The sequence below is a fragment of the Rhyacophila brunnea genome, unplaced genomic scaffold (assembly GCF_057557595.1).
Source record: "Rhyacophila brunnea isolate RB1 unplaced genomic scaffold, BYU_Rbru_1.0 scaffold_14, whole genome shotgun sequence".
NCBI lineage: Eukaryota > Metazoa > Arthropoda > Insecta > Trichoptera > Rhyacophilidae > Rhyacophila > Rhyacophila brunnea.
The window spans coordinates 25,750,831-25,778,333 of NW_028232796.1; the positions used below are offsets into that span (position 1 = coordinate 25,750,831).

The following is a 27,503-nucleotide window of genomic DNA, read 5'->3' on the forward strand; positions in this document are numbered from 1 at the left end:
CTATTTACTCTAGAATATAATAATATATCTTAAAGATAAATTTAATATTTCATGTCTTTTAAACGTAATACAAAATATATATGTACCTTGTAAAGTAAATACCTAAGTGGTATAGTGTCCACAACATTTACTCGGCTCTTCAATGTACACTCGCTTTGCCATCTAAGGTTCATAATTTAAGGATCATTTGAGTTACGACAAGATCCAGTTTGCTGCGACAAGTCCATTTTCGTATTTATAACATGTAGCCGTCTCAGAGACATACGGACTTATTATCGGTTGACCAGTCCTTGGGAAAAAATACCAGGGACTTTTTTGTAGTTGTTAAAAGTGCGCATACAATTACGCGTATTCTTCAGGACAACCAGATTCTGACATCCAGGAAGGCTCACTGAATTTCATATACAATAATTATTCAGTGTTTCCCAAAGCGGGCGATAGAAGATATACATGGGTGCTGAAAGACAAAGAAAATTAATAATAATGGTTATATTTATATTATATAAGTAATACCTAACAGTAATAATGAGTAAAATATCTGACAAACAGTGCCTGCGTTTTTACTTTTTGTTATATTCTATTGTTTTTGGTTGCTATGGTTTCCTGCTCTCATATTTTCCGCCTGTCACCAGTGTTGCCATCTCTGCTGCCACATAGGCACTACTCCATTCCAGTCAAGCAAATAATACTACTTACAAACCTACAAACTTATCTGAAGAATGGGATGGGGGAGCCACTGTCAAAAACTACCCAATCAAGACTCCTAACTGGACAAAATCTGACTTTCGAATGAAATTTTCAAACTGGCGTCCTATGGTAGTTCGTAGTTCCATTTTTGGCCATTCGACAGATAAGTTTGTAGGTCTGTATCAGCTTTTTCACTTGTAAAAAATAATGGCAGCACTCGTAATCCAGTGCGTACGGCGTAGGTTTTTTTATCCGAGTGCTACGAGTTCGATTTCCAGCGAGGTCACAATATATGTATGTGATTTTCTCAAAGCCTAGGTGCCTGTGATTGTTTCACTTTCATTACTACACTATTGTCATTGGACATCTTGACCTGTTGTAGTACAAAATAGAAAAAAAATCCGGTTGGTAACTGTAGGTGGCCAGGGAGCAGACCAGTTATAATCTGCATTTAAAATATTTGTTATTCAAGACTGCTTACAAAATAAATTTAATTAAATCGAATTAAAGTTGAAATTATGTGAACGAAACACGTGTTGTATACAATAATTTCTATGTACTGTGTTGGATAGGGAATAGGGATAGGAATCAGAAAAAATGGGTGCTATGACGTTTTAAAAATCTATAGTACTAATTTGGTAACCCTTGATTACTTATTATAAAATAAGAAAAACAAAAACATTTGGTCTTCTCAGTAACCACAAACACACGGGCATCGGAACGAAATACAGCGAAAGAATTGCATCGGCCGAAGGAATTATATTCTTTCTTTGGTTTCGTTTTAACTCAGCGGAGATCAGGTTTGCGCCGTAGTTGTCTCTAAACTTTAAAGCTTCTTTCGTCTTGAACGCTGACGAGCTTATTTTATTCTCTCGAGACTGTGCGAACTTGGAGCTTTAACAATGAGTTATATTATGTAACAACACTAGCGGATCCAGAAAATGGTTAACAGTTTCAAAAAATCAGTTTGAAGACATAATTCATGGATAAAAAGGAATACACATATATATTTTTATAAAAATCGATGTTTTTTAAAATAAATATAAAAAATATTAAAACCATGAATAATATTTTTATATACAACGTTTTTAAATTTTCTGTTGAATCTTTTGACTTGACTTGACTAGCTTAAACGATCAAAAAAAATTGTACTTAACAGAAATAATACTGAAATGTCATATTGATTTCCATAGTAACGCACGTATATATTAATAATTAAGTTGCTAGGACCCACTTAGCAACCAAAAATAGTTTTACGGATTTCTTCCGAAATAACTTTACATAGAAAACAGAATTAACTGAAAATGAAATGAATTCTACTTAAAGATGGCTAAAAGTATTTAAAAAATGCATTGGCATCGTGTTCTGATATATTCTAAAAGTTTCAAATGTCTAGCTAGTCGGGAAGTTAGTTAAAATCGATTGCAAGATTTGTACCGGGCAAATAAGAAAACGAGCTAAGAAAAACGTTGTAAAATTAGTCAAAAGTCTTTTCGAGGAAAAATTGAAAACTTAATAAACTAAATTTTAATAATAAATATGACCATAAAATATAATGTAAAAATAAGATACGGTCCTGTGACAAATTCACATTTTATAACATTTTTTACAATTTATTATAAGTTTATCTTTGACTTAAAATAAAAAATATTTTTCTTTTTAATGTTTTCAGATACGTATTTATTAATTAATACAGTCTCAAATTGCAAGCTTCGTATTTTTCCGCTAGGTGCCTCTGGTAGGTAGAAGCAAACTTAGAATGCCACCCCTTTTAATTTTAGTTTCAAATTATCTGAAGGTTAGGTTAGGTACCTACTCCCATATTTTATTATCAATTTTCGACTATCTTAAACAGACAAATACACCAAATATCTTTAAACTGACATACACATAATTAGAGCATTTTACACGAAATCTACTCAGAAATATATACCTACGCGGAGGTCAGTGGTGCTGACAGGTTTGGAAGTAAGTACCCATTTGAATAATTTACCTGTGCGATAAACTGTCATTAAAGTATTACAATGGGTACCTATTACAATACAACAATAGTTATGTTGTCAGGATTTTTTATGCTTCAATTGTTTTCAAACCTTCTAATGAAGTGACCGCATCTTCTGCTTCATTTAAAACCGCCACTGCTCTCTAAAATTGTAATATTTGCTATGTATTAGTATGTTTTTTCATTCGCTGCCCTTTATAATGTGCTAATTTTTAATTTCAGCTATACAGAGAAAAATAAAACTGTTTATTTTAATAATCCGAACAACATATTATAAAAGGGGTTCACGATTAAAATTATGGGAAAACAGTTCTCTGGACTCGCTATGTATCCAGGGTAAGGAAGAGGTGATCAGTGGCGAAGGGTGGAGGTAGGCTGTTAAGATTAGCCATAAATAGTGTACACTAAACTTTGCCAGTCATAGGTATTTGTTTTCGTTGAACTAAGACTTCAATAATTTACAGACGGTGTTGGTTAGTTTTCAAAATTCAATTAAACCCCGCGAAAATCAAACCATAATAGATAATAGTCAAAAAATACTCATCTATCATAAATTAAATCAATTGTGCCATTCAATCATACACAATTTTGGATATTTTATAGGTACAATAATATTTTTTATCTATTATAGTTTGGTTTAGGCAAAATACGTATGACTAACAAAGTTTAATGTGTACTATTTATGTCGGATCTTAACAGCCTACCTCCAACCCTTCGCCACTGGGTGATGGTGGAAGACAAAGTTGTAGGCTGCAGAATCATTATGGATTAAAATAATAAAAACACAAATTCATCGTTACTAATGTTATTTATTTTATTACATTTTAGTGATACAACAAATAATATGTTTTTCATAATATATTAAGTAAGTATAATAATAATATATTAATCTAATAATATTTTGGTATAATTATCATTGGATTAGATATGTAGTCGACGATGCATGCTTTTATAATGCTGACATTTGAAATGTTGAACTTTAAAATAAAAATTATCATTAGGTACATGTGTAAAAAGACATTATATAGGTAAGTATATAAAGCTAGTATAATAATACTATTGGATAGTATTTAATAACACTGATAATAGAATAGCACATTAGATTTTTATTAGAATAATAAATATATTATAATACTTATAGTAAGTAGCGGAAATCAATAACATCAATGATAATAAGAATCATTAATATTGGTTTTTCTACTGTCATAATAATTAGAAGCGCCATATTAATTGAATTGAAGAAATCTACTTTACCGATTGAGTAAATTATATTAGTTCTTTTCAATAATCATAGATGTAACCACTTTAAAGCTTTGAAAATAGAACTACAGAGCTCACTAATAACAATAGTGTTTTATTTTCAAATATCGAAATATAGGTAGCCATTTTGTAGCATTGTTTCTAATGATAATAATACACGTACCTGCAGAGGAAGTTTTTAATAAAAATTAAATGTTTTAAATTTATAAATTAAAAAATATCTTATGTAGTTTTTTAAACATTTTGCTATGCCAGACTGTTTATGATACAATAAGCTTCGATAAACCGCATTGCTTGCAAGTGGTTCGCAAATACGAGGATGGTTGAAAGTGAATGGTGGAAACATAGAAAGCGACTACAGTGACGCTTACTTCATACTACTTTAAGCTCATTGGCTTAAGTAATTTAATGTTTGCAATAGAACATTATGAAAATGGATGAAAGAAATATAAAGATTTGCATTGAATGTCATTACACTATTCATTGGACTATATTAATTTTGAGTCCTGTCCACAGATGTCGTATTTGACATCTGTTGGTGTGACTCAAAATGAAATAGATCATAGAGATGATGTAATTAAATCGATATAAATGAAGAAAATGCTGACAAGTTTAGCAAATAATCGTTGTTATTGATCTGTAGATAGTTTTGGTGAGAGTTAAAGGTATGTAATAAAGAGCAAACATAAGTTTTATTTTAAAGGTGTTTTTAAACGATCAGATTTTCTTTCCGATCAGTCTCCGTTTCAATTGAGTTGTCAGTTAAATTGATGTGTAAATGCAAAACTGAAGCGGCTGAATGAAACTGAAATGGAGACAAGACAGGATCGTATCTGTTTTTAGAGTTGCCAATTAAATTGACGTGTAAATTCCTATGTTGCTGTAATTTTGGCATACAACTTTTCTAACTTCGATTGAAATATTATTATTTCTTCAAATAAAGATAAGTACTGTATTATACCAACCAATATGTTTAGAAAGTTATTATAAAAATATTATTTACTTTTAGTGGATAAAAAATACGTAAATATATATCGGCATTTCCCAACTTCTAAACTGATCGTCTAAATACACTGACGTTTCAAAACTGAACAGTCAATAATGGAAACCTTGATTGAACAGACAGCAGAACTGACGTCCAAAAGGACCTTAACACTGAAAAATAAATAATGCTGATGTTTACGGTAGTCTGCGTAATTTAAGCATAGAAAGATCAAAATAAATTTGTTACATTAAAATGAATACATGTTAAAATAGTATTCATTCTTTGTTATGGTAGTGTTGCAAGAGATATTTTAGATTTAGCAAATAGCTGGACAGAACCTCGAGTATTTTAAATTAATATTATTAATTAGAGAAGTTTTTAAATATACATACAATGCATTTTTTAATCCATTTCATTTACATAAAACACAATTATTATTTTATGAATATTTTTTACAGCTGACATTCAAAGACATTGGCTAAAATTGCTCCTATTATGCAGTTAAATTTATTCCTAACCCTCACAACGTTTTTTTAATATTAAATTTATAGTTTCAATAAAAAATTACCAAAGACACAAATATATCCACCTTTCCAGGCATAGACAAGACATTTATCTACAATTTTTAGATTATTCTTTTGGTACGGGCTTAATGGACTATCTCTTAAGACATTTTTTTTATCAATACGTTAAAGGATTATTGAAATTGAATCGCAAGAAACAATGTGACATTGAGAAAATGCAATGTCAACATTATTTAATAAATAAAGCATGGCTAATTATAAAACACAATATTAAAAAATAATATTGCCAGCATATCGAAAGAATTTAATGGAATAATATTATAATGACATTTAAAATCGTCAAAATATAATTTGAGAAGATATTTTGCTGTAGGTAATAATAAATATATTTTTTCACTCTAATGTAAGCCTGTTTATTTACACTCCTGTCAATTCTATTTAGTTTATTTCAACATCATTCTATTATATTCAATGACAATATTATTTGATTCCTGAAATATCTATAAAAATAATCTCAAATTTAATATTATTTTGCAACAAATAAGTTTGTCAGTCAGAGCCATCTATTATTTGATTTAAACATAACACTGTCTTGACAATTGATTTTATGGGTGTCATGTTTAAATAGCTTGCTGATTTAATAGGTAATACATAACAGTAGGTATATTTGCACATTCCAAAAAGTTCATTGTTAGCTCTACACTAATTGTGTCGTCCTAGCCGTTATTCTCTGTCTTTTTCTTTTCCATGTAAAGCTTGCAGTGGCGGGGTGGAGGTAGGCTGTTGATCCAACATAAATAGTGCCCATTAAACTTTGTAAGTCATAGGTACGTATTAGTTTTTATTTAACTAAGACTACAATTATTTACAGATGGTGTTGGTTAGTTTTTAAAAATCAATCAAACCCTGCTAAAACTACACTTTTTCATTCATATTTATTTATCTTCGTTGAATTGGAAATAAATATTACACAATTGTCATGTTGTTACGCCTTTGCCTAAACCAAAATATAATAGATAAAAAATATTCTTCTATCTATAAAATATTCAAAATTATGTATTATCTAATGCCATAATTTTAGATATTTTATAGACAGACAATTTTTTTTTGACTATTATTTATTAAGGTTTGATTTTGCAAGACTTGAACGGCTCTCGACGATATGTCTGAGAAGAATTCTGCAGTTTTTTGGACATATTGTCAGGCGCGGACCGGACAACCTGGAGAGACTGGTAGTTTTGGGTAGCCTCCAGGGAAGGCAAAGCAGACGAAGAGCGTCTGCGCGATGGAGTGACCAAGTGAAAGAGCTGACTGGGGGCACCATCCATTCTGCCCTGAGAGAAGCGGAAGATCGAGAAGGATGGAAAGTCTTGGTCGCTCAAAGGATGGCGAAATTTAAATGTGGTCACGATTCTCCTTCCGATAAATTTAAAATACTAACCAACACCATCTGTAAATTGTAGACTTGAATACATAAAGTAGACTTGAATATAGAATTGTTCAATGAAAACAAATACGTATGAGTTTAGTGTGTACTATTTATGGCGGACCTAAAAAGCCTACCTCCACGATTCGCCACTGATAGCTTGAGAGATTTAAATAATATTACCATAGATTGAATAGATTTTATGAAATTTTTGAACATAAGTTGGCGGGAGGTACTATAAAGCAATTAATTTAAGAATAGCGGACATTAAAAAAGATTCTACATTTTGTCTCCATTTCTAGAACATTGATTATGTGTATAAATATGTCACTAGTATTAAATTAGACACTGGTATTCAATAAATTAAAATATAGGGTTATTTTTATATTAGGTAATAATATTATTAACAATACATTGACTGTACGATATTGCCGCTAGTTTCTAAACTTGTAATCAATATTATTCTTTGCCTAACAGAAATCATCACTGTGATGTAATAATTGTAACACTATAAATACACGTCTATAAAATATGGTAACAACTTTCTTAAATAACTATGTTGATTATTAACAAAAATAGTTTTTGAAATATCTACAACGAAAGATGTCAACTTATAGGTAATTTACTAACGTGCTTACATATTTTATTATAATATAAAAGGTAAAAACATAAACACATTAATGTTATATTATTATATTTAAAGATAGCGTGTTGATCATAATATTATGTCCAGTTTTGTATGTTTTAAGAAAAACAATTATGAAAGATTGAAAATGAAATGGGTATAATATGAATGACATAATGTCTTTTTAAATACCCCATTTAAAAGTACAATATCTTTACAACATGAAAATATGAGTCACAAAACCCACTCCAATTTTTTTTTCTATTTAACCTTTTCTGTGCCTCACAATATTACTATGGCAGTATCTGGACAGGCTGCAGATTTTTTAAGACACATGTTGAATGTAGAACTTACTGCAAATTGCTGTAATACCGATAATTTGTGGTTTAGTATATCATAATTATTCAAAGAGATGTCAATGTATGTTTAATTTTTAAGATTATGCAAATCGATCGACAGAGGCTAGTAATTTGAGTTTAAAGTCAGACGAGATAACTCGTGAAATTTGTATGTGCGACCTGTCGATCACTGACTCATAGAGCGAGAAAACTCACTGAAGGCATAGAATTGGTTAATAGAAATCACAGAAAACCATTTTCACTTCATACTTACTACGTCAATATATATAATTTTTTTTTCTCATCAAATTAACTGACAAAACAATGATGATAAATACCACAATTCACAAGACAATGTCATGTAATTTATAAAAATGGGGTTTTTAAAATATCCAGAGCGGATTTGCAAATATTTCCGTGGGTTTTGCGACTCGACGAGTCATACACCGGCATGTAGTGTAAATAACTCAATTTTGATGAAACTGGAAATACAATGTTTGTGCTCTAAATCTATCTGATGCACTGTGAATATTTTTTATTGAGTGTGAAACTATACAATTTAAACAGAGATATGCATTAACAGGGCAAGCAATATGATAAAAATAGCTATGAATGCCATATGCCATTGGAAAAACTGTTGTTAAATGTTCATTTTGTATGGCAGACTGTAAAGCTAGACAAAAATTACCATCACGTCAAGTGAGCTCACGGTAAGCTCGTGCCACAGGTGAGAACTGTGCAATGTCATTTTACTTGGTATTTAAATGTATTAGAACCGCATTTAAGTCACTTCATGAATATTACGCAACACCACCAATGTCACTTCATTTACACATTTTTGAGTCACGTGATTTCTAGTTGATTTTAGTGGTATACAAAGGAGTTGCACTGATACTGGGTAATGAATGCAATGTTTTTGTAAGTTGTCAGTTTTTATTATTGAATGTTCTGATGGTTCTAGCAAATTATCAGCTCACGTGACGTGGTGATGTACCTATTTCTAGCTTAAGCTTCACACTTTGTGACTTATCATGGGGTAGTTAAATAATTCTGAAAAATGCGTCATGTGCATCCATCCGTTTCTATAAAAAGGGTCTGTATAATACATTGGTGTCAAAAGTGATTCAATTGTATTTAAAGGGACTATAATATAACAGTATACACAGCATGGAGCATTTAATTATCATTATATCGTCACACATATTATTAAAATTCGTTTGAAAAGGTTTGCTAACGTGGAAGAAGGGGTCTACATGTCATGTGATGTACAATTTGATACTTTCACTTTGATTTTTTAAATGTTTTTATTGTTTGCTCTATTACGTATTATCTTAAAATATTATTTTTAAGATAAGAAAATGCTTATCTTTCAAAATATACCCATAAAACATATTTGTTTTTGCATATAGACCCTTTTTATAGGAACGGGGACACCTTTAATTATTGTACTAACTAACATAACTTGATGTTTGGAAGAAAATTCATATATTTGTCTTATTTTTTTATATCTATCTTGTCAATTTGTCATAAAAAAGGAAAAGAGCCTTATATCACGGTTGGTTTAAAATTATTATATGAAATATTTAGTTTAATTGAAAACATAACAACCCAACAGTGAAAAAAATGTAGAAGGTACATAAGATACAAGATATTGTATAAAATTAATAATGTGAATAATAATTGCAATGATTAATGTTTAAATGGTACTTAATCTCTCTTAATCAAATTAATTATTTTTTTAATTATTAAGCAATAATTTTAATCAGTGTGTTGTAAAATTGTCTTAAATGAAACATTGCAATAAAGCCACAATATATTGTTTATTTTTATTTATAGACATCTTATATTATTATGCAATAAGATTAACATTTTTTAAATGTAATACGTCCACTAAGCGTAATCGCAAAAATATACTGTACCTTAAAAGATAACGCACTAAAATCTTACAACACTACTATGGTGACGAAATAATAAATAATAAAACAATGTATTTCTAAATAATTATTATGATAGCAATAATAATATGTAGGTACAATAATTTACTTTGCATGTCTAAAAAAGAGTTTATGTAATATTATTTATTTATTATTGGATAGATAATATTATTATAAACAAATTGAAACCTCATTCTTATCCATAATATTATTATGAAAATTACAATATTATTACAATCAGACTTATCATGTCACATGTTGCATATTATTTATATTCATAGTAGAAAATAATGTTTAAATAAGTCATTTCAAACATAATATTTTAATTACATTTTAATCTAAGCCTGTGTTTCAATAATTGTTCGTTCAATACACACGTAAAACGTAGCCATATTCAATCTATATATTCCTATAGAGTTGAATAGGTACTTAACCAGAAACCAAATGCTGGTGCATATTGATTATAATTACGGATTACATATGTTTGAATGCACATATGAATATTTGCTTTCGATTATCCATAAATAGGATAGTATTAGGTAATAAATTATATAAATTAAAAATTATGTTGAATTTTAGATATAATAATTGAGAAGCTGGGTAGAAGAAGAGTGTAAGTATTTAAAATTTTGATGTTGTTTATTATACATATTAAGCCAAGAGAAAATTTGCGACTTTAGAAGAGGGCAAATTGAAATAAGTAATATAATTTATCAACGTTATTTGCTGATTCAAGACTTTCGGGATACTAAAAAAATATTCTTAACAATACTCTGTGGGTAACTTATATATGCCAAAATTTCTCTTACACCTTATACCATAGAATACGTCTGTATACATCGGTATGTTTAGATTTTGGCCACTAGCAATAACATTAATCGTGATTGATTGAAATGATTTTTAGTGCATTGGAAAAGGAATCGATAATTTCGACTACATCAAAAGGACCGAACATTACTTTGGACCCTCTTCTATCCAGAATTTCAATTTATTCATCAACAAATCCAACAATTGATTCAAAAAAATAAAATAGTTTTGAATTAATTGGGAAACTATATTTATATATAAAGTTATTGTGGATATAAATTATTTAGGTACTAACATTGAAAATTAAAGAATATACAAAATTCCAGGTTGATTGTGTATCATATTGTAGTAATTCAATAAATTGTCATTATGAATTATTGCACAACGATAATAAATATTTATTTGATTCCATGTATAACAACAAAATCATGCACTATCATGATATTATTTCTGGACCTGAGAGGTAAACTGAGCTAATCGGATATAACAACTTATTCATTTTTGTCAAAAAAAAGAAGAAATTATCTCATTTTAAAACACATGCGATTATAAAAAAATGTCTATTATTTTATGCCGAAATAAGTTATATTATACATATATACATCAGTAAATAAATTAATGGCGGATGAAAACAGCAAGAGAATTTCAGTTTTTTTGCTTCAGTGTTTATATTATGAAGGGTCTATTTCCAAAAGTCAAAATATCGTCGTTGAAACTAGAAAATTGTGTAACTCCAAAAACACTACTTTACAGGAGAGACAAAAAACATTATGGTTTCCTATACAAATGTATGGTTTTGGAGTGAAATCATCCATGATTTAACAATGATACAATTTTTCTGGAATTACAAAATTTGCAAGACGGATAGATATTATCAACGGCCACTAGATGGCATTCAAAGTCAATTTTCAATTAAAACGGAGTTACACAATTTTCTAGTTTCAACGACGATATGGTCTATAATATTCTATAATAATATTATGTAATTTCACAGAATACAATATCTGTAGCTTCCAAAATCCGTCAAAAGTTTTAAAAAATTTTGTTTTGATTATATAAACGCATCGAGATAAATTTAACTAACTGTAAAAATAAATGTAACTGCAACAACTATTTCATTATTGTGTTTAATTTCAACATTTTTTTGAAACTTGTGTACATAAGTACTGAAGTACTTCAATTTATCATTCTCATTGATAAATATGTTGGTGGCACTGGCGGCTCCCTCTATAGGTCATTCGGTCATTGACCTGCCAAAATAAATACCTTACAATCGACATAATAATATTAATAATATGTGCAATGTCATATATAATAATATTAATAATAATTGGTGGATTTGAAATTATAGGGCGCGCGATATTGTGTCAACCCAGTCTATTGGGCTTTTTTTGTTTGGGCGATAATTCCCCGAACAAAAATATTGTGTTCGCCGGCAGTCTGAAAATTGACCCAAATTGAATATTTTTATAAAATTTTCTCTCTCGTTTCTCATACATAAGACAGAGATCGATATAACACAAAATACGAGATCAAAGCTTGTAACGGTGCGTGAATTACTGTAATATCGGCAATGCCCGAGTGTGAGACAAAAGATTTTTTCACCTAATTAAATGAAACAGAATGATAACACTGACTAGATAATTGGTCTCAAGACGCAACTGTGTATGCGGTTCGGATTCGTTGACAGGTTTTGGCGAATGCCTTTGGTTATTTTAATAATATATAAGGAGTTTTTGGTGATTTATAACATTTTTGTGAAGCAGTTAGTACGCACGCAGTAGCAATTGAAGTCTGTGATACAATTATAATGGAAATGGAAGCACGATTTGCATCCAACGATCATCTCATTATATCCGATTTGTTCAATAAAGAAAATTACACTGATTTTAAAAATAATTTTCTCACACGTCAAGTAAATTTGGTAAAACTGTTAGAAGAAATAAACATAATCAAGTTAAAAAATGAATTATTGGTGTTTTATCAACGAGATGATTTGCATGGCGCTATTAGTGCAGTTTCTCTTCTACATTTTTTACTCAGCAATAATTTCAACGAAACATTTTCCGAGCCGATCAAAGTTCTCCAATTTATTTGCGTCATACCAATGACAACAGTTGAAAGTGAAAGATGTTTTTCCACTCTCAAAAGAATACAAACCTTTCTACGCAATAGGGCCAGGATAGACTGACCGCTCTTGCAATGCTCAGTATTGAAAAAAAATATGTGGGAAAAATAGACAATTTTTATAATCGTGTGATTGATGATTTTTCAAAAAGCAAAGAAAGAAAAGTGGACCTGATTTACAAAAAATTATAACGCGTTGTGTGCAATTTCGGTTAACGATGGGTTGGCGTTATGAAAAACGGACATTTTTTGAAGGGTTAGTAGGTACCGACCTATAACAATTTCTAGCACTTATTCTATAATGTATAAAAAGTCAATTTGCAATACGTCTTTTCAGTATACAACGAAAAGGCAAATTAAAATAATATATTCAAAATTGACCTGCTAGGTTTTTCCGGATTAAGCCGCCAATGGTTGGTGGATTTTAAGAACACTTGGTCAACATAGGCGTAAAAATTGGCGGCAATTTTCTCTAATGAGTTTACACATGCATGGATTTACTGCTGACAGTACGTATTATCACGGCAATAACAAAAAAATGCACGTGTAAACACGTATTATTATGCAAATTACAAGATTGCACGCATGAATCAAAAAAGTTCAGAAGCTTTTAAATTTTCACGCAACAATTGGACCGTGCAATATCTGCGCCTGTGCAGTAGGATGATAGTGGCGAACCTGCCAGTAAAAAACCAACTTTTTTGAGGTAAACCGATTTTCACGACCTGTTAAATAGTACCAAATAATGATAACATCGCGTCTCGCTTACTCTTGAAGAATGAGATAGGCGGGACATTCGGCACTTTTACGTATAAACAGTTATTATCGCGGTAGTTTAAAATACACACTATTGGTGCAAGTAAATCCATGCACGTGTACAGGAGCTATAATTGCAGTTAGGGGTTAATGGGTAATAAGACAGGCATATTATTCTAATTAGATAATACTATGAAAAAAAAGAATTCATATTAAAATTAATCATTTAAGCTTGAAATAAAAAAAACCTCATTTACCACAAAATATCGAATTGCAGACGCTGGAATTTGGAAACAGAAGCATGATAATATTATATAACCCACTTTACCTCTTAGGTTCCGATTTTATAAACACAACATATAATTTGATAAGTAACTTCCTTTTGTCATTTTGATTATATTGAAGCTGTAAAAATGTAAACTTAAACATATAAGCAATCGTGTTAACCATCACTATCATTGGACAAAACCACAATTCATTTTAAACAGTATTTTCACTCATTGCGTTCATTAATTATCTAGGGTTACTGCTAAGGAGAAAACACTCGTAAGCTTCTGAGCAGTGTTGCCAATACGTTCGCTAAACACTCGGCACGTAGAGCCAACTGTCCTTCTAATGAACTGCTACCATCGGGCTGTTGGGGGTCGGACATTTTGCGAATGTGCTCTCTGACTACTTTGGCCATCTCCGCACCGGCCAATTCCTTGAAGGCTGCGGCCACATCGTGCACTCGGAGAACTAGGTTTCTCGTTTGAAGAGGTGATGACGTGTGACGACCAAGAGCCTGTAATGAAGAGGAGATTTTAAGTGTTTGAAAAATATTCACATTGCAAAACTGAATTTTGTATATATTTTGTAGGTTTAGAGATTGCAATCCATTAGTTTTGTACAATGTAAAAATATGTTAAAAAATCCGATTTATAGGAAATAAATACTAGTGGTGATATCCCATATAATATATAGACAGGTTGTGTGCTAGGAGGCGAAAAATTAAGACGGTGAAGGAATGTTAAAGCTTTTCAGAGTAATTTCAATGGAGATGACAAAATTTTCATCCGTGGTGCATACAAACTGTAAATGTTTACGGATATGTATGTGTAGTTGTTCATCACTTTCCGTCGGGATCACCATTTTTGTAGTTATTTGGCATGATGTCCAACTATTAAGTTTAATTTTAAATGGATTCATATTTGATTAATAAACACAGAACTGTTTTATGGTTGTTTTAGGATGTATATATTTAGATAATACTGATTTAGTTATCTATGTGAATTTAGTATAATTTAATAGTTTTACATCATTCTCGGACTAACACAGTATGCGAAGAATGATTATTCAATTGAGTGATTATTTGTGAACTGCTTGATTGAAAGGTTTGATATCGACTAATCACTATATCTAATACAATGTAATTAACAATTAGCACTTTTCTGTTATTTTCATTGGTTTAAATTATTAACACGGCAGCCATTCCATACACAAAACGGTATTGGCGGCTATCGACGGTTATCTCCAATAATTGTTAAATTCGTAATACAGCGAAAATTTAGGTTGGGACATGTCAGTCAAATTCTGGTATGTTTGTACTGGCGTAGACATCCGAACAACAAAATTTTGTATTGAAACGTCAAACATATCAACATAACCTACAATTTTATTAGTTATGCGACATGACATTGCGATTGCAACATGTAGTAAAACAAATGTTATGTTACTATGTACTAGCCACTTGATATTTGACAGCTCGCAGGGAACTATAAATTAACTAACCTGCTGTGAAGTAATTATTTTTCAAAATACTCGTATCTTGCATCTCAATTCTCAATATGTAAAATTGACGTACTCTATATCAGTCTAAAATTAACACAACCAAGAGAGGGGCTGTTAAAAGATAGCACTTTTTGTTAGTTCAGACGGTTAACTTATTGTAATAATTAACTGCCTGAATACATAAACTGATAAATGTGATATATTTATCACATGCAATGACATATTAAATGGACAACTCACTTCATATCGGCGCGCACGAGAAATTGTGCATGAAAGTCATTCACAGATGTATAGGTAAACGTCACGTGACCATATGACGTACCATTTCCATTATGCGATACAAGCTTCGAGAATTTGTAGTAATATTATAACCTTTATTGTAATGGCGTATTAGTGTCATTGCGTTAGAAACAGATTATCGGTTACTTACGACTTCTCGGAGATTAGACGCAAGTGAGCCCAGCGCATCACAAGTGTCTGTCCAATGGTTTCTGTCATTCAATTGCATTGAATAAACATTCATCAATATCTTAAAATAGCATTTTATCAATAATAAATAATACTAACACATGAAAAGTGATATCTCATCTTTCTTGGAGTGTTTAGTAGATTTTTTTTATAATTTTAACTAGGCACATTGGCATTTTGTAACACAATAATAACGGCGGAGTCGAAACCTGACAGTCAGAAATTTTGTATGGGCAGACCCAGCGGTGTCGCCAGACCGCTTGCAAGCAGAATGTTCATTTGAGCGTAGGATACCGATATTAAAATATGAATTTCGCCATCCGGCAGACCCGACACAAAGTGAGTGTCATTTTATTTTCCAGATGCTTCGTCCATATTAATGTCATTGATCACATGCAGTTCTTTCTCGATGCTCAATAACATGTTAGAATAGCCTTACTGAGATCGTTAGTTCTATTTTATGTTGATGTTACTATATATATGCCAGAGTTTTAAAGATAGATTTTCTTTGCATGTATCCGTCTAATGTTGCTATGCAGAAATAATATTATTATACATAGCAGATGATGAATTTAGATACAATTTGACATTAAAAATAGAAAGCGATTTTGTGTCTTTGTCTAGGAATGTCACGACCAACTGTTTTACACGTCAATTTTGTAATATACCTCCGTTGACATTTATTAATATGAGGTAGAAGTTATTTGTGATTTAAACACATGCTTCTGCAAAATAAAAATGTTGGGAATCACTGTGCTAGGCATTCAAACTTGCCACGGCAAACTTAAAATGGACTAATTACCTGAGATAAATCAGCCAGTCTCCTGAGAGGTGTCAGGCACTCAGCGAGGGGTGCAGCCACGGCGCGAGGAATGCTCGAAGCAAGAGCCGCTACCAGCCCTCGACTTCCCGTCACTAGAGATACTGCCTCGTTGGTCAGCTGATCACGGGCCTCCTTCAATTTGACATAAATTGACCACATTAATATCTTGCAAGTGGCTAGGAAAACATAAATCTGTTAATACAAACCTCCACCATGTGGAGGCCCATAATATGGGTCTTAATTCTATTAAATAAAATTCATGATACATATTTACCCCCACAACATAATATTGACTACAAGAAAATATTTACGAAGTGGCAGTGCCACCCATCATTCTTGAGTGTGGCTTAATTCTGCAACTGTCAAACTGTTATGAGTGTATCATATCACATGTTTTCTATCATAACCCGATTTAAAATAAACGATTCCTTTATTTTTATGTTAGCTTATTTTTCGAATTTGAAAATTTGCATTTAGGTGTATCGTTTCTCTCACCTTACCCCATTTAATACATTTTCTTCCTGTCTCACTCTCTTTTACACATTTATAATATTTTTCCTTTTGCGTTATAGATAAATTAAGTCAACAATATTTAAGGTAATTTTACCACATTTTTATTAGCTCGTATTCTTGTTTGTCCGGTACAGATTTTTTCTTGTGCGCCAGTACAATTTTTTTCTTGTTTATCCAAATTTTTATTGGAAGATTGAAGATTTTTAACTAACTTCCCGACTAGCTAGACATTTGAATGTACTCATACTTTTGGCCATTTTTAAGCAGAATTGAATTCATTTTCAGATAATTCTGTTTTGTATGTTTCGGAAAAAAATCGTTAAAAAGTAATATTTACTACTCACTATTATTGGTTGCTAAAGGGCTGCGTTACTTGACTTTACGTGACATTTCAGTATTCTATAATATTTATTCAGTATTTCTATCAAGTACAAAAAAAAGTATTTTTAAATACATAGAATTGTCAAGTTTATATGATTCAACAGAAAATTTAAAAACATGGTATATAAAAAGTTGTTTTTATCTTGTAATTATTTAATTATAACAAAATATAAACTCAAAAATTACATTGGTAATTAATTACTCTTGATAAAAAATTTCACTATAATTACTGAGTGATGACTGATTTAAAAAATTGCTTTTTGTATTTAAAAGTTACTATAATAATAATATTGATACTTATCTTCAAAACAAATGGCTTCTAAAATAGGTATTGATTAAAAATTTAAATTTACTTGTTTCATATTAAACTTTGCAAAGAAAATGAAAAACACAATTATTGTCAAAAATCACCTGAAATTTCCTTTCGTCGATATCCTCACCGCCGCCGTGCGCGTGTTGATGCGAGCAAGATTGAGCCACCTGGTGAAGGCGCAGAAGCAGTCCGTCCACGGCCACCTCCGTCTTCTGCAGGAGCGTCTCCACATTCACCACGTGGCCGTTGCTCCCCGTGTGCAAGACCCCCTCACTGGCCTGCAGCCTCTGCCGCACCATCGGCGACGGCAGGGTGTTGGTCGTCGAGCTGTCGGTTTGATACTGGTCTTTGAATCTGACATGGTTCGGTTTAGCGTGACCGCTTCCGCTGTCGTGCCTCAATGTCGCCGAGTAATTCGGTGAGATTGATTTACTACAGTCGGAATTGTAATGATTGAGGACTGCCGCGTCCGATTGATTACTGGTAACAAATTTTCTGTTCATTTGCGGGGAGCATAATGAAAATATGGCGTTCATTTCTCTGTTTTTCAAGATGGTGTTTTTGGTTTCGGAGTGCGATCTTACGTGCCCTGATTTATTCTGTACAATGGGTGTGGTCGGAGTGCTCAGGCAATGAGTGGTGCATTCGGGCTGTGAGAATGTTCTGGTTCGTGCGGGTATTTGGAATGATTCTACGTCAGACTGGTGCTCCTTTTCTATGTCCCGGAAGAGATTCGGGTTTCTCTGGAAGTGTGGCGACCCAATGCTGGCGACCCTCGGTTCGGTGCCGTTTTTAAGAACGGGCTGGCCGTGCTTGAGCGCCGCCTTCATCCTCAGGGCCTCTATGCTCGGGACGGGCGGCAGCGGGGGTTTTTTCGGGGGCAACAGTATGTGAGGCGGAATGGTGCTACAGTTGAAATCTCCTCGCGGAGGTATACTCGGGGGCAACGATTCGTTTACAAACCCGTTCGCGGCGCCGCGGTGGACGTCTCCGTTTTGTTCGCAGACCATTTTAAAATTTATCTTTCTGCTGTTCAACGTGTTGAATCTGTTCTCGGGCGGCTCCGATAAGGCTAAGCCGTTGAAGCTGTAACTGAAAGAATTGGATCGAGGTCTCGCGGCACTGGTTACTAATATACTTTTAGGAGGTCTCTCGGGAGGTTTAACGTTGTCTACTTTACCAATTCTCGGAGGAAGAGTGGGTTCGCAGTCTTCCGCAGTAGCTACGGTATCTTTGGAAGCATTCTCATCATTTTCAGTATGTTTGTTTTTATTATCTTTTGCGCAGCATGAAAAGACACCTTTTCTATCCACGGTGGGATATTCTATTACATGACCACTACTGTTGACAGTATTTTTAACACTAGAGCAACTATTTCTTCTTTTAGAGTTTTGCGCTTCGACATTGAGATATGCAACATCGTAAGAATTATTCTTCTCAATGTTTTTCTCATTAATTATTAAACTATTACGAGCTTGACTTAAACTTTTTGCATTAAACATATCCCTTATTTCGCTTACACTTACGTTTCCTTTCACTTGGCCGTTCGCGATGGGCTTTGCAGCATTCATTTCTTTCATGTGTTGCCGTATTTGCGACTCGTTAGAATACACAGCCGTATCTTGATTAATAACGGTGGATCCGTTTGAAACAGGTGGCGGAGGAATAATATACGACATAATCTCTTCTGGAGTCAATTCAACAGCCGGAGTAACCTTCAAAGTCGGAGGCTCGATCGCAACAGTAGCCAAAAATTCTTCAAGCTCAGAATTACCGGAATCGGTACTAGATTTTGAATTATTATTAGACACGCTATCAGTTGTATCGATTGATTCATTTTTATCAGCAAACGACAGCGGTACCATCGTAATCACTTGTGGCACATGCGTAACACTATCCAATTCATCCGGAGTCTGAGGTGGCGGCAGAAGAGTCAGGTCAATGAGATCCGGATCTAATTCGATCATATTTAAAATTTCTCCATTAAACATACTACTATCGCGTTCTGTCGAGGAAACTTCGCAATTTGTAGTCTCACTAGCTATGCCGCTGCTACGTGAGTTATTAGAATTCTCACGTAACTGATGAAGATATTCACGTAGATTTTGTTCTCTGGAGCCGATTTGAGTATTATAATTCGGATTATCGGGGCTGTGTAAACCGAAGCTGGTCCTGATCGCTTTATTATGTATGCTATTACTCTTGTTTTGATGCCTGTGAATTGGGCTATTTGTCGGTGTATAAAGAGAGTCGTTATCACTTTCCGATTGCGAGAGATCTGTACTTAAAGCGAGTAAAGCATCCGTCAATCCGCAGTTATTCAAAATGGCACTCAATCCTTGGCTTTGTCTATTCATTTGATCATCGTTAGTTGATTTAGCGGTCGGCGAAAGAATGGAGTTCAATCCGTTTGTAATACCATTCAATCCTTGGTTAATATTTTCAGTCAGTAATATCAAAGAATCACTATGTTTTAAGGTTCCGGGAGTATCATCTAATGATGACATCCTGCTGTGACTTGACTCATTGTCGCTTTCTAACCTATCAATATTGGTTTCCTGCCAATAGGCATTATCATCAGTACCGTTTGAATGATTATTGTCTTTGTAGACATTCTCCTGTTGCTCTGATAGATATTGCTCGGAATTCTGCACCAATTTCTGCATCTCTACAACACGTTTCAGAACTTCATCGTTTCTCGCTTCAACGAGACTTGTATCATTTACATTTTCCAATATTTCCATCGATAATATACTCTGGAAATCGAATCCTAAATTATCTTCAATCCAGAGATTCTCAGATTTACCATAGTCTTCCGATTCTTCATTCTCATTATAATTTTCATAAAGTGAATTGGTCATTTTGTTTCCTTGCTTTCTATCATAACCTATCATAGGACTGTTGGTTGCATTGGCGTGGTTTCTATTCGCAATCGTTGTGTTCATATTGGTGTCCAATCCGTTGAGAGCCATCTTAGGTGTCGAATGGTACGGAGGTGGCATGCTGAATGTAACGTAATGAGATTTGGATAAGACATTTGGATCGTCACAGTTTATGTAACTCCATTTTGCGGGCACGACATTGTGTTGAGAGAGATACGGTGGAGCTGTAACAGATAAAAAAACAACATTAATCAAACCAATAACATTAATATATAAATCAGTAATTAAATAATACGGGGACATCTAGTTAAGGTACTACAAAGATAATTTGTAATAAAGTGTATGTATTTTATTTTTCATTGTGCATGTTTCATAAATTCGTTAATAGATGTCAATTTGTAATGGCAACCTTTACCATACTCGCCTCTAAAGACTATTGAAGTAATCGATAAATAAATTTTTATAATTACCGAAATCATCAGACACTGGATCCCTTTCTTGGTCAACTTCTAACTCTCTTCCGGTCACAAGCCGGAAATACCTGAAAAAAATACAGCTTACAGTAATTACTTGTACGTAAAAGAATCACCCCATAGTACCAAATTATTAATCCTATTTAAAATATTATAATTAGCACTATTAATGCATTGTGGGTCTTGCCCAACTCCAAGAAACGTTTCCTATAAATCGTCTCCACTGTCATCCTCCGAAATGTTATGTTTCTTTATACGCAGCGTATTCACCTCAGTTTAAGCTTCCAAAACTTCCTTTTTAGTCCTTTCCAGTCAATGAAAGCCTCTTGGATGGTTGGGTGATTTCCATTCGTGAGATATCACCCAAAAAGAGTCGTAGAGTAGTAGAGTAGAAATAGAATAGGATAGTAGAAATGAATATGGAAGAAAAACAAAAGAAACAGTTTAAAATGATATTATAAAACCCTTTCATTACCCAGATAATACAAGGCCAAGCTCGGAGCCATCCCTGTCTTCCATGTTGAATGATAATACTCTGTCTCGCTGCAGGAATATTGTTACGTTGAAAGATATTTCATCTTCTCTCGTCAGTCTTACTGCCACAAGGTCTTCAAGGCTGGATATTAAAGTGGGCTGTGGAGAATGAAAGAAAAATTTTAAGGATGGCCATACATGTTTTATCTTTAACCATAGAATTTGAGTCTGGGAATGAAATATTATAAATTTAACAATTCGGCAGTGTTGTTTCTCTTTTCTATTATTTAATCATAATTGTTTAGTACATAGATGGTTTCATATAAACTATGTGCCAGATGCAGAGATGTCATCATTCAATAATTAATCTACCTATAATGGAATAATTATTCAACTTCAAACATTTCTAGATACAATTTTCTTCTAGTGCGCACCAAATGGGTGTTGCTATTGTCTATTATCTATTGCTTCGCTTTTTCTCGCATGACTCTCATCTGAATATGTTTAGGTATCCAACAAAATTATCAAACCCTACACTATTGTGATATGTTTATATTTTTATAACATGAGTAATGCCGTCAGGTCACAATGACCGATCAGTTACGCATCAGGCTTATAATGTCGAGGGTCCTGGGTTCAAATCCCAAGTCTGGCAAATGTTGTTTTTCATTGTGTGTTGAGACCCAGCATCGACATCTTTAAGATTGAAGTAATGAATGGGGAAGTAATAAGTAACAAGTGAATATGATCTTACCACAGTATTTCTGATTCCAGCTATTTGGCTAAGTCCAAATCTTGGGCTCACGAGCAATACTCTTTCCGGTTGATTACTGCTAAAGCATTTGGCCCCGTAACTCGGCAAACCTGATATTATATCTAAATAATGAAGCTTTGCCTGGAAATAAATTAAATTCATTATAAGAAACACATGTTTGTGAACATACGTAGTTTACTCCCATATATCTAAGAAATTGTTGCCAAAATCATACATTTTTCTACAAAACATCCTTTGACTGACAACGCAATAACTTTTACCGCATTTTTTGGCATCGTTCTTGTACTGTTGGTCCCTATAAGCCACTAAATGTTGGGAGGTATTTGCGATGGCGATTTTTCGCAAATTTCTATGAAAAAACATCTTTTTTGAAATATATTAGAAGTACTTCATAAAGACTAGTTTAAGTAATTCACCATGATTCCAAGAGATGGCAGGGCTTGAATAATATGTTAAATTATTTAAAATAATCTACCAAGGCTAGTATAATGCGTGTTAAGTATAATGTGGCCGTGTATACAGGCTCATTTTTGTTTAAACAAAAATGTCTGCGTTTTAATTATTGAGAAAGAATGAGTGTGAATCCATGAAGCTACAATTCTTTCTTAACCGGTTCTATGCCTTCAGCGAGTTTTCTCGCTCTATGGTGCCGTGATCGACAGGCTGCACATACAAGTTTTGTCTAACTTTAAACTCAAATTATTAGCCACTATCGATTGATTTACATAGTAATCTAAAAAATTCAACACACAGTGACATCCATTTGAATAATTATGGAATACTAAGTCACAAATTATCGGTATTTTATCGGTATAGAGTGATCTTAGTAAGAGCTTCGCTCTACATTCAAAGTGTGTCGTTAAAAATCTGCGGCCTGTCAGATAATGCACATAGTAATATCGTAAGGCATAGAAAAGGTTAATGTTTGTGACTATACCACTACCAATATAAGTTGTCCGCTAAGTGAGGGCGGGCGCCACATGCTAATATTAGACATTTATCATTCAATATTTTTATACTGTGATAAGCTTAGTTCTAAATTCAAACACCGGACGATTGGTAGTCAATATAGTATATACTATCTACAGATGACAGATTGTTTTGTATGTAGTGTGCATGCACAAGATTGAAGTACAAGTACGTTTTGTGTATCATTGCAGCGGTTTACGTGTGATAGCCTACTTAACATGAACAGAAAATTTACACAATCGGATTGCGTAACCTTGGTCTTGGGTACAGCAGACATAACATCTATAAATAATAGAATACACACGTCCGTCTGGAATTCATTTCTATGATTACGTCATGCATTGAATTGAAAGTGTTCAAATAAATTGGAATTTTTATTTTAATACGTAATTTTAATGCTTCAGATGTAAATTAGAGAAAATTAAAATGTAAAACTGGAAATTAAAATATTATGTAGGGAAAAGTATGCTATATCGTACCGTTAGATAAATCGTACCACCTCAATATCTCTAAAACTAGCCAACATTTTCTAAGACTAGTAACATTCAGCAAAGCGTAGCCAAGTTCATAGTTGACCTGTCATGTTTGATTTATGTTTAATGCACACGTGCGTTTGTTATTGAGTAATTTCGCTTTTTTACATTCTTAATCTAACTTTTTCGGATCTTGCGTAAGGTGATTTCGTGGGTGAAGGTAAGTCTTTTAATTTTTTCTCAAACAAAGTTTTGCTAACATGTTCATACAGTTTAATATTGAGTCACGGTAAAAATGTTTTAAATATATAGGTTATGTGTTGGTGATATTAATTTTACAAAACTCAGAGTTGGATAAATCGTACCACCCATGATTTGGTAAGTCATACCGGTACGATTTACCTTACCACAATAAAACTATTAGTTGTTTTGTGACAAACTGTTTTCATGTTATCATTTCAGATGACATCGACAAGAAAATAATACCAATGGTATTTTGCCAATTATGGCCAAAAATATTTTATTTTCCTGTTTGCAAATTTGAAATGTTGAACCTAGGTACGATTCACCAAACTTGTGGTACGATTTATCCTACCAGTTTGTCAAATCGTACCAAAAGCCTTTTTTTTTTTAAACTTGATATTTTAATATGTTCCAGTTATTAAAAAGTTTTTTTTTCATAAAATATTATCTGAAATTTGATAAACTTTCATGTAAATCCTCTTTCACTTTCGAGACCCTTTTCAATCGATAAATAAAGGAAGTTTAAGTACGAAGTGGTACGATATAGCATACCTTCCCCTACTAAAATGAAGCAAAAAATATACACAAATAGCAGGAAAATGTGAATTCTGGGCATGTGAAATCTAGGTTCCACTGTGTATTCGAACCAGTCAATTGATTGATGAATTTCTTCTGTTCACTATTTTATTGTTTCTAAAAGCACAATTGAATGATTGAATACCTGTAATTGAGACAGGTGCTTCTGTTGACTGCCTGTCATTTGGGAATTGAGTTTCAAAAAATGTCCTATGAGTCTTCTTAATTCTTTCCGTTTCATAGTCTCCAGCAGACCGCAAGGCACGAATCTCTCCAAGCCAAACTCCCGCCTGTAATATGAATGTGTTAACACAACTTTAGATTACTGATATTGACTCACCTCTTTAATTCACAGAACATAATATATTTCTGCTGTTTGTGACATTATTAACCATTATTAAAGCTCCATCCTAATAAATGATGCAATGATCTCTGCAGATATAAAGTGGTGACTGTACAGTGTACACAGATAGACAGAGCATCAAGTGTCAATTACAGGAAATGCTGCTTTGATCCCATATTCATTGTGCTGTCTCTCTTCAAATATTCATGGAAATCAATAAACCTAACCTAACTTAACTATGAAAAATCGTAATATTAAAGTCAGTGATATAATTCCATCAAAGTTTGCCCCACGTGGCACTGTGAGGAAATAGTGTAATCATACCTTTATATTATGTACACATAAATTTAATAATAGATGGATCAGATGCATAAGGTTGGATTATATTTAGGACAACAGTAAAGTTAAGTTAGGTTAGGAAACTAATATAATTGTAATATTGTTATGAAACAAGAGTTTTTTCTGGCGATGAAGATAATTTTTGATTTGGCAAAGGAACATCTTCAGAAAGATCTGTCACAAACTATTGCTTTATCTTTTTCTTACTTTTTTAATAAACTCCATTTCGTTGTGTGAAGTTACATTGTGTTACCATACAGAGTTTCACGGGTTTAAAATAGGGGCGGCTGGTTTTGACAACATAATATCCGTGTATGGCATGAATATGTTGATGATAAGTCTAAACACATCAATTCTCAGGGAAACTATTTGTACGTTTGGCTTTCTGTGGTAAATCAGGAATGTTTGTAAATTTTAGTTTGTTGAGAATTTACAAACATTTTACTAAAGCCCTGAGAATTTATGTTTATAGACTCTCAATATATTCACGCCATACACGGATATAATATGGTTACATAAGGTGTCTAATTACAAAAAGCGAAAAGTCCACAATTCAATATTTTCGGGAAACAACGTTTTTATGTTTCAAGCTTAAATTATTTGTTTTAAAGTGAGATTATTTTTTCCGTTGTATTCTATGTCGAAATTAGAACCAAATGGCAATTTGTTTCAACCGATAAACTCTCAAATGTAATAAATATAGGCAAAATAAAATTGGAAGTAGCGCTATTTGTACCTCACTTTTTAATTTACTCCGCATAAGGCACATATTTCACTCTCATGAGTTTACCAGATGCTACAGCATGGGAGACGCCCTTTTCAATATTAAACGTTCCCTTATTGGTTCACTTAAACACGCGCGAAATCAACCAAGCTTTAAATAATATGAAACACGGACTTGGCGCTTTTTGTAATAAATCAAGACTTAAAATATTTTTTTTCGTAGGGTTATGTCGCGTTTTGGAATTTATAGATCAATATATATTGTGTAAAATTATACAAAGAATACGTGCGTATTTTTTTCTCGATTTTGACCAAATGTGGACTTATCGCTTTTTCGAATTAGACGCCTCACATGTAAATTGTATGTATTACATTTCACCATAGCACAGTTCGCCATGAGCTTTCTTATCGGAAAGAGATAACTGTATACTATATAGTCATCTCTATAGCACCTAGATGAAAAAATACGCGTTGTTCATAGAGCATTGCCGACAACAATGTTCCAATTTTATTAGATCCTAACCTAACCAAACCTAACGTAACCTAACCTAACAAATAATCCAGTATATCGGCTATTTTCAAAATTTGTTTGGCGCTGGCGTCCTGTAAACTGACAAGAACCGTGTTTTATTTAAGGCTATACTTCAGTTGAGGCGTGGTCTAAAAAGATCGTGGCTAGGCGGGGTTTGCGGGTCACGGGTGCAAATGACGCATGCCGACCAAAATATAATTTGTCATATAAATCCAACATGCGTCCATTTAATGTTCTGTTTATTGTTATATTAATAACAATAATAATATATTCATTGACATGTTTTCTTTTTCAAGTAAATGGGTAACGTTTTTAGTCATCTTTACACGATTTAAGAATTAATACCCCCGTCGCCATCACGAAACAAATTGACGTGTTCCCAGCTCGACGTTCGTTCTCCGAATGCCAGCGAGTCCAAAATTTCGTCACGCCTATAGTTGAAAATTATTTGCCGTTTCACTGATGTATCGTCTTAACATCTGTCGGACGGTCTTTAATATACAACCATATATTTCCGACACAACACTTCACAATGAAGTGTGATACGGCGAACTGCATACGTACAACTTTCCGAACATGATATAATATAGGTTTATAAATATTTATCCATCTTTATTTGCTAATATTGTATTGTCCTTGATTCTAGAAATAACTAAATTATGAAATATAGAAAGTTTATATTAACCGAAATATAACATAATATTTTAGAAGCTGTGTAATGTGACTGAACAACGCATAATAGGATTGGGTACTGTTCTGATAACCATCTGATATACTAATTGAAGCAGTGTTTACATGGCAGAACTTCATGAGGTTTCAAAAAACAGATTTTGTTAATTCTACGATATTTGAGCTATGCTAACAGCAGTTCAGGCTAAAAACCCATCGTTAAAATTATTCAAACATTACTATACTTAAAAAAATAATTCCGAGTGTTTTTGAATGCATACTGTAATGAGGTA

The 27,503-nt window shown here is 32.8% G+C and overlaps 1 protein-coding gene across 1 annotated transcript in view; it reads right to left on the bottom strand.

The window, feature by feature from the left end:
- Nucleotides 1-13,855: 13,855 nt before the first annotated feature.
- The window catches only part of LOC147075805 (uncharacterized), a 722,814-nt gene continuing 709,166 nt past the window's right edge, over nucleotides 13,856-27,503 (bottom strand). Inside the window, exons 8-14 of the mRNA XM_085942107.1 lie at nucleotides 24,750-24,894; nucleotides 22,323-22,463; nucleotides 21,570-21,727; nucleotides 21,092-21,162; nucleotides 17,838-20,845; nucleotides 16,512-16,664; nucleotides 13,856-14,255 (exon numbers count right to left, since the gene is read on the bottom strand). Of these exons, the coding sequence (XP_085798233.1) occupies nucleotides 14,001-14,255; nucleotides 16,512-16,664; nucleotides 17,838-20,845; nucleotides 21,092-21,162; nucleotides 21,570-21,727; nucleotides 22,323-22,463; nucleotides 24,750-24,894 (3,931 nt within the window). The 3' untranslated portion in view covers nucleotides 13,856-14,000. The remainder of the gene's footprint in view (nucleotides 14,256-16,511; nucleotides 16,665-17,837; nucleotides 20,846-21,091; nucleotides 21,163-21,569; nucleotides 21,728-22,322; nucleotides 22,464-24,749; nucleotides 24,895-27,503) is intronic.